General features: G+C 60.3%; 1 protein-coding gene across 1 annotated transcript; it reads left to right on the forward strand.

Annotated features, from left to right (window-relative positions):
• Window positions 1–974: 974 nt before the first annotated feature.
• XKR8 (XK related 8) lies at window positions 975–5,652 on the forward strand. Its single transcript, XM_038377484.2, has 3 exons — window positions 975–1,430; window positions 2,917–3,113; window positions 4,716–5,652. The coding sequence occupies exons 1-3, from the start codon at window positions 1,114–1,116 to the stop codon at window positions 5,444–5,446; spliced, it is 1,245 nt and encodes a 414-aa protein (XP_038233412.1). The 5' UTR covers window positions 975–1,113; the 3' UTR covers window positions 5,447–5,652.
• Window positions 5,653–8,490: the final 2,838 nt, after the last annotated feature.

Here is an 8,490-nt window from a genome sequence, read left to right on the forward strand (position 1 = left end):
GTAAAGCCTGGTGCCCCCGGGGCTCTGGCCCGGGCCCAGCCCTAGGCCACGGATTCCCAGGGATAAACAGCGAGGTGGCAAAACGTGCAGATGATGCAAAACCTCCTCCAGGCGTTATGGCCCCGGCAGAGCGCGCGGGGCGGCGCCCGCTGCGAAACATCGGCCCCTCGCCAGGCCGAACGACGGGCCCCGGGAGCTGCTGCCCCGCCGGGCCGAGCCCTCTGGAACCAGCCGCGCCCGGCGCAGCGGCCGGCCGGGCATCGGCGAGCCGGGGCAGGGGCGAGGAGCGGCCGTGCGGCCTCTGTAGCCACCTGGGGGGGGCCCAGGGAAGCTCCGCGGAGCCGGCTCGGAAAAGGGCCAAGGGAGCGACGAGGGGCCGGGAACAGCTTCGCTAGGCGGAGAGAGGGAATAAAGCGGGGGGGCCCGGGGGGGCCGAGCCTTCCCGGCCCCGGCTTCCCGCGCCTGCCGCCGCTGCCTCCTCCCCGCCCGCCTTTTCCGCCCCGCCCGCAGCCAGGGAACGGCTCTCGGGCGGCGTTGGGGAGCGATCGGAGTGAGGGGTCCCCGGGGCAGGGCGAGGAGGGGTCCCCGGGGCAGGAGGGGGCAGGGCGAGGAGGGGTCCCCGGGGGCAGGGCGAGGAGGGGTCCCCGGGGCAGGAGGGGGCAGGGCGAGGAGGGGTCCCTGGGGCAGGAGGGGGCAGGGCGAGGAGGGGTCCCCGGGGCAGGAGGGGGCAGGGCGAGGAAGGGTCCCCGGGGGCAGGGCGAGGAGGGGTCCCCGGGGGCAGGGCGAGGAGGGGTCCCCGGGGGCGAGGAGGGGGCAGGGCGAGGAGGGGTCCCCGGGGCAGGGCGAGGAGGGGTCCCCGGGGGCAGGAGGGGGCAGGGCGAGGAAGGGTCCCCGGGGGCAGGGCGAGGAGGGGTCCCCGGGGCAGGAGGGGGCAGGGCGAGGAGGGGTCCCCGGGGCAGGAGGGGGCAGGGCGAGGAGGGGTCCCCGGGGGCAGGAGGGGGGCATTCCCCAGGGCAGGAAGAGTCCCGGGAGGGTTTGGTGGGAGCCGGCCCCTCCGGCACGGGGCACAGCAGGCAGAGAGCAGGGCGGCGACATCTGTGGCCCCTTTGTGCCATGGCAGGCTCAGGCCATGGCTCTAGTGGCCCCCCACCCCCATCACCTCGGTACCGGTACCTGGATCTGCTCTTCGCCCTCGTTGGCACTGCTGCTTTCTTGATAGACCTGGTCGCTGATCTGTGGGTGGCCTCCAGCTACATGCAGGCTGGGCACTATCTCTGGGGGGGGCTGGTGCTGGCACTGCTGGGCCTCTCCTCCCTGGCCATGCAGTTCTTCAGCTGGGCCTGGTACCGGACGGACAACATCGAACAGGAACTTCCCAGTGGCCGCTGCCTGGCTGCGCTGCACCTCCTTCAGCTGGGCTATCTCTACAGGTAAGGGCGCTGCCCAGTAACTCACCCTTTCCTGAGATCTTGCAGCCCAGGGCCACCTGTCCTTCACCCTGACCTCAGCTGGAGAGGGGTCCAGGAGGTCCCTGCAGGCCCTGCTGCTGAGCATTATAATTTACAAATAAAAACTACACTACACTGGAGTCAGTAACCAAAGGGTTAAAATATCACAGAGCGGCTGTAATTATCCCCACACCAGCTGTTAGAAACCCAGGAAATTCAGGGTTAAGGTTCAACTGAAATCCAAAGAGCAGGGATCTGGCAGTGCACAGTCAAGGCCCCTGTATTCCTGCCTGGTAGTGAGGCCCCTCAGTCATTCTTAGTGCACTGTAGGGCTGTGCTCCCAGGTCCCAGATGAAACTGACTTTGAAAGACAACGTCATTTTTTTCATTTCCCCTCCTTGGTGCCCCTCCATTATACAAATAGTAACATGCTGGCCAGGGACTCATTTGGTGGGCAGCAGGGCTTGGCTGGGGTGGAGCAGCTGCAATAGGTGACAGCATGAGGAAACATCAGAACTGTGCAACTCCCTGATGCTAACACATACAAAACAGTGCATGTTTTTGTCTTTGTTCCCAGCATGCACAAGGAGGCCAGGTCTACAGTACGGCTTGGTCTACGCTACCAACTTATATTGGTATAACGACGTCCCTCAGGGTATGGCTCTCCCACGCCCGAGAGCAACCTAGCCCTCAGTATGGGTAGTGGAAGGGCCTCTCCTGTTGCCATAGTCACTGCTTCTCGGACGGGTGGCATTCCTGTGCCAGTGGGGCAAGCTCTCCTCGGTGTCTTCACCCTGCACTGTTGCAGCACTTAGGTGTAGACCAGCTCATACGCTTCTGCTGGCGTAGCAATATCAGTCAGAGGTGGATTTATTTGCAGCGTTGCTATTCCGGTAAATCCCCTAGTATAGATGCAGCTGTACGTATGGAAATGTGTTAGCCAGTATAGGTGACTTTGCTTGTGCAACTGGTATAAGCAGAAGCTATACCTCCAGGAGGAGGGTTTGCTCGTATAGCAGCACTGGCACAGTTATACTAGAAAATCTTTTCTGCTTTTATTAGTGTGAAACACACTCAACTCCCTCAGGCCTCACCCGCACGGCCTCAGGTCTGGGATTGGCTGCACCGGTACAGTCCAGCCGCAAGCACAGAGAGCAGTGGTTCAGCTAACCTGGTTGTTGAAGCTGTGCTGTTTTCTGGTGCAGAGGAGTCCTAAGCTACTGCAGCTGCCTTGTCAGTTCCAGCCATTTCCCCTAAAATTTCCCACCTTTTCTAGCTGGTTTTTCCCTGCTGGGAGTAGTAGCACCAGGAATGCTAGTGTAGACAGGACTCGGAGGCCACCATCCCATCTGTCTCGAGGGCAGGCTAGCTCTCGAATCCCATGGACAGCCAGAGCTGTATTTGTGGCATTGAGGTGCTGCCCTGGTGTAGAGCAGCCTCTCATGGCAGGGCTGTGATGTCTGCACAGGTGTCTCCGTGTGTTGAGAGTGGGCTGGCGAGTATGCAGGGCGGAGACTGCCCAGCAGCAGGAGCGGAACTACGCTGTCTTCCTGTCCCACGACATCAGCATGCTGCGCCTCTTTGAGACCTTCCTGGAGGGCACCCCCCAGCTCATGCTTACGCTCTCCATCGTTCTGCATACAAACAAGTTGGAGCCTTTCCAGGGTGAGTGGCACAGCTCCTGGGCGTGGTGGGGGCAGGGCACGGCACGGCGCGGGGGATTCCTTATCACAGAGCCACCTGGTGAGGAATGGGCGAGTGGGATAAGGGAACGATCCCCTGAGCTGCTTCAGCTCCAGCTTCTAAGCGATACGAGAGCTGGGCCTTGTTCTGGAGCCCGTCGGTCAGACTGGGGAGGTGCTAGTTCTCCCTGGTTGACCCCTCCTGCCCACAGTGTCTTGTGGTCCCAGCCCCGGGGGATTTCTCGCTAGCTAGCGCCACGTTACCTCAGAGCTGGGGTTGAGCATTGTGCAGTGCCGGGCTCCAGTTAGAGCTGCCCAGTGTAGCGGGGCAGTGAATCCCTAGAGCCTCGGTACCTTCTGCGTGCACTGGCTCTGCACCTGGGATGCCCTCTGGCCCGACACTGCAGGGCTGGGATGCTACAAAGAAAGGGGTTCCGGCTGCTGGGAGACTGGACTGTTACCTAGTTGCAGTCCAGTTACCTAGACCAGGTACCTACCTAGTTACCCCTTTGTGCTGATGTGCCCATCTCAGACGCTGCAAAGCAGCTTGCTGAGAAGAGGGGAGGGGTTGGGATTTTGGTGCCCATGGGGAGGGATCCTCTCTGGGAGGTGGTAGGGCAGAACACTCTGAACAAGGGGGGGCAAAAGCAGGGCCATGCATTGAGCCCAGAGCTTGCTTCAGCCGGGAAAGGGATGTGTTGGGCCCACGGAGCCGTGTGCTTAGCCGGGTGCAGGCATGGCACCTTCCTGCATCTGGGCACGTGGGGTGGGCAACGGGGCAGTGCCCTCGGAGATTGATTGGTTCTCAGAGCTTCCCAGTGGGACACAAAACTGGGCCAACCCTGAGCCCCCAGCTCAGCTGAGGGCCAGATGCTATTCCATTGACTCCAGCGGGTCAGGATTACCCCCCCCCCATGGTTAGTGTTTGGCTGCAGGGGGCGGCACAGCCCAGGTTAATGGGAGGAGCTTGGTCCAGTCCCTCCCTCCAGGCTGGGTTGCCTCAGTCAGGAAGTAGCTGGGTGCCTCCGGCCTTAGCCTCAGGCCCAGTGCTGTGGCTACACCCCACTCAGTAAATTGTGATGGCTGAGTCACCTCCCAGCCCCATGGTGCCCCCCAACTGGCTGTTGGCATCCGGGCCAAGGAAGGCTTCCCCTAAGCCCTGCAGTTCTCCTCTGGTACTGCCCCGTAGGAGTGGGGCACTCCTGCTCCAGGCATCTCACAGGGAGCAGGGGTGTAATAAGGGCTGGCCTGTGGCCGGGCACTTCCTAAGCATTTCTGGGGCTCCCTGAAGCAGGAAGTGGCATGTTTCAGTGCAGGCCTGTGGGGTGAGCGAGCGAGCGAGGGAGATGTGCAAGGGACTGAGAGCAGCTGTGACAAAGAGCCCTCCGGCTGGGGGGGCCTTTGAGAGCAGTGGGCTTTGTTCGTTGATCCAGGGCCTGGTTGCTGTGATGCCTCGTTGGGGTGAAGCCAGCACCTCTTCATGCCGGTCACTGGTGCCCAGGGCGTGAGCCGTTGCCTGATGCTCCATGCAGCTGCCCCCACTGCCTGTATTCCCCGGTGATCCTTTCTCCTGCTGTTGTCATAGGGCTCGGGATTTGCACTGCCTCCCTATGCGTGGCGTGGTCGCTGCTGGATTATCACCAGTCCCTCCGCTGCTTCCTGTTGGACAAGCATGAGCTGGGCCCGCTCTCCTCCGCCATCTACTTCCTGTGGAACTTCCTTCTCATCTGCCCCCGCGTCCTGGCAGTCGCGCTCTTTGCCACGCTCTTCCCGTGCTACGTCGGTCTGCACTTCCTGGGCATCTGGGCTGCCCTGCTTCTCTGGGTCTGGCTGCAGGGCACTGACTTCATGGAGTGCCCCAGGCAGGAGTGGCTCTACAGGGCCACGGTGGCTGTGATTCTATATTTCTGCTGGTTCAACGTGTCCAAGGGGCAGACGTGGCAGCGCAGCATGATCTATCATGGCTTCATCCTGGTGGACAGCGTGCTCCTCGCTGGCTCCTGGCTCTGGCACAATGCCCCTCTGCATGACCGCTCTTTTCTGCTCCCTGTGCTTCTCGCTGCCCTGGTCTGCTTCGTGCTCGGGCTGCTGCTGAGAATCGCCTACTACAAATGGTTCCACCCCACGCTGCAGGTCCAGTGCCAGGCAAGCTATGATGAAGTAGACACTGCAGAAGGACCAGCCGGTTTCCGAGCTGGCCCAGTGCCGGCCCCTGTGAACAGACGGATGTACCAGCTGTCCCAGAACCACTTCTTGGACTCTTTGCAGGCTGGGCGAAACTGGGGGAATGGGGACCTGGATGACATGCCTCTCTGAGTGCAGCTGTCCCTGCTCCAGGCAGAGGGATTTGCACCTTGGGGATCTGTGCTGGGGGATCCCATTCCGGACCTGACTCCAGCCATCTCAGCGCCTGCACCGAGTTCCCAGGCTTGGAGCCTCTAGGGATGACTTGGCCACTGCAGGGGGTGTTAGTTTGTTGATGTTTATAAAGGGAAGGGTATAAATATGTGGTGTTATAATAATGTGACGCGGTATTGTGCCTTCGACAGAGACCCAGTCTCTAGCTCCGCACTTTCAGGAGGGAACAGCAGCATGTTCCTGTTGGAGAGATGGGGGTAAACGTGAAGAATTCAGGGCAGCGGAGGGGAGGTGAATGGCGTGGAGCATTCGGGCAGTCGGGGGGGAAATGGTGTGGAGCAGTGGTTTTCAAATGGCAGGTCATGGCCGTCGCGGCATGGAAGGCGCTGGGTCGCAACGGCTCTGGTCAGCACCGCAAGTTGGTCGGCGGCGCTGCCTGGCTAAGGCAGGCTAGTCCCTGTCTGCTCTGACACCGCGCTGCGCCCTGGAAGGGGCCAGCAGCAGGTCCGGTTCCGGGTGGGGGCATGGGGCTCCACGCGCTGCCCCTTCCCCGAGCACCAGCTCCGCACTCCCACAGCCCCAGCCCTGAGCCCCTCCCACACCTCAAACCCCGCAGCCCTCTGCCCCAGCCCAAAGCCCCCTCTCACACCCTGAACCCCGCAGCCCTCTGCCCGAGCCCTGAGCCCCCTCCCACACCTCGAACCCCTCATCCTCAGCTCTGCTGGGTCACGGGCAACAACAATTTCCTTCAGCTGGGTCTCCAGAAAAAAAGAGAACCACTGGTGTGGACAATGGTGGGGTGAGGGGAGGGGAACGGCTTGGATAATTCAGGGGGATGGGGGGGAATGCTCTGAGCTGACTAAACCCTTTGCCTTTTTCAAAACAAAAGTTAAAATGTTAAGTTTTTCCAGTGTTGGTTCTTTGTCACAAAGATAATTGGTGTGTTCCTGCATGAATCCCGGCCCCGATCCTGGCCCCCTTCCCCCCTCCAGCCATGGCTGACCCTCTGCTCTCCTCAGTGGGGTAGTGAGGAGTCACTCTCCCAGCGTTAGGAAATAGCTGCGGTGTTGCTGGAAGTCAAGAGCTTGGTCTGGGAGTTGTCACGCTTGGGTCCTACAGGGACCCACACACTGGCTGTGGTTGGCCCTGGTGGGGGTGGGGCTGCTGATTGATTGCAGTTTCCAGTGCAGTGTAGCTAAGTTGCTTAGTTTCCAGTTTGTGGGAAGCATCTGAGCCTGGCCCCCCTCCTGCAGTTTCTTGGCCTGGCTCTTGAGGCTTTAGGCACTTTCCAAGCTGCCCCGCTGGAGACATGTGTTTCCCTGTAACAGTCCTAAAGCTGCCCCAGCTGGGCAGGAGAGGGGCTGAGGTTTGTGGCAGGCAAGTATCAGCCCTGGCACGGGGTTTGGTTGGATGGCCAGCTCTGCAGGACCCTGGGCCTCAGTCCACCCTCTCCCTTCCCCCCAGCACCAGGGCAGGAGTCTGGGAGTGTGCAGGCCTTGCCTAGGGTCAGGAGCTGCATTGGTTGATTCAGCTTCCAAGATGCTCCAAAATCCCATCACAACTGGCTGCTCTTGGCTTAGCATCAGTCGCTCCCTTCCCATTGATGCTGAACTGCTGAGAGCCAGTTAGGGATTGCAGGGGTTAAAGGTGGCAGCTGCAGGAGGCCCAGGCCTGCCTGTGAGAGATAAGAACCCTCCAGCTGCACAGGAAGGGTGTACCCAAGCCTGGCAGGGCCAAGGGGCCCTTCCCATCTCTGTTTCAATGAGCGCCCAGTGTCCTTTAAGAGGGGACTGGGGATGGGCCATATTCAGCATGTTCCAGTATTGGCCAGGGTCAGCAAGGCCCTGCAGCCACCTCCTCCTGACCTCTCAAGCAGAAGGTGTCAGCCCTGGGCAGAGTACCCAGCAGCTGGGTAAAGCCTGACTGCACAGGCCCTTGTCATTTTCAGAAATAATGACCCCCTTCCTCACAAGGCACCAACAAATCTGCTGCAGGGAACCTTCCTGTCGGAGCCAGGCTGCCGTGTGACTGGAGCTGCTCTTACTGTGCTCAGAGCCGAGCAGCCAGCTGCCCTATGTGCTCCTCAAGCACAGTCTGTTAGATGAATGGCCACGAGGCCAGGTCTAGCGCAGGCCCACACAGGACTGGGCTGGGCCAGGTAACCACTGGGCTTCTTCTGTTTGTACAGCACCAATCGTGATAAGGAGTTTGAGAACAGGATTGGGCCTGTAATGCTGTGTGCTCCCCAAGCACCCTGGAACACCACCCAGGATCCAGTAGTGCAGACCCAGGTCTGGCCTGTAAATGCAGACTGGGCTCAGGCCCTATGGAAACCTGGCTTCCATTTGTGAGGCTGTTCACAAGGGAAATGAGTTGCAGGTGTCCTTATCACATCTCACGGGCTGCCAGCTTTGTGTCAGGGCTGTTCTGCACTGAACTTTAGCTTGAAGCATCCTTCCCATTGCTAAGCCTGGTGCAGAGAAGGCTTCAGGTATCCATTGCGGATTTAACAGGCTGCATAGAGCAGCTCCTAGCAGGATTAGATGCCTTAGAGACTTGGGCTCCTGAACAAGACAGGTGAGCAGGTCCCTGGGGCATGCATCGGCAAGCTGGGAGGGACCGCACAGGTGGAGATGGCAGGGTCCCCTGGGGCCATTCCCACACAGCCCACAGCAATTTAGGTGATGGGCCAGGAGCATCACCGTGTGGGGCTCTGCCTAGCCTCAGCCCATGGGGGAGATTCCACTGTTGGTGAGTTGGGAAGGGGAATAACAGCTCTGGACTCTGGGGAGGATGTAGGAGGCGGCTGAGGGAGGGAGTGGTAGGGGAGACCAGGACCTGCCCAGATGTAGTTTAAGGTAACTCCAGCAGGAGGTGAGTTCTCAGACAGTAGAGCCACTGGGCCAGCTCTAAGAAAGATACAGCCAACAAACCTCTGTTTAGTACCATCTCCCTTGGTCACCAGCCCAGGCGTAGCCAGAGCCAAACTCTTTCTGCCCTCC

The sequence above is a fragment of the Dermochelys coriacea genome, chromosome 19 (genome assembly GCF_009764565.3).
Source record: "Dermochelys coriacea isolate rDerCor1 chromosome 19, rDerCor1.pri.v4, whole genome shotgun sequence".
NCBI classification, from domain to species: domain Eukaryota; kingdom Metazoa; phylum Chordata; order Testudines; family Dermochelyidae; genus Dermochelys; species Dermochelys coriacea.

What these genes read in the sequence shown, in the direction of transcription:
- XKR8 (XM_038377484.2), top strand. Translation starts at nt 1,114, where the DNA reads ATGGCAGGCTCAGGCCATGGCTCTAGTGGCCCCCCACCCCCATCACCT. An exon ending in CAGCTGGGCTATCTCTACAG is followed by an intron (nt 1,431 to 2,916) that starts GTAAGGGCGCTG and finishes ATGTCTGCACAG; the next exon opens with GTGTCTCCGTGTGTTGAGAG. An exon ending in CAAGTTGGAGCCTTTCCAGG is followed by an intron (nt 3,114 to 4,715) that starts GTGAGTGGCACA and finishes CTGTTGTCATAG; the next exon opens with GGCTCGGGATTTGCACTGCC.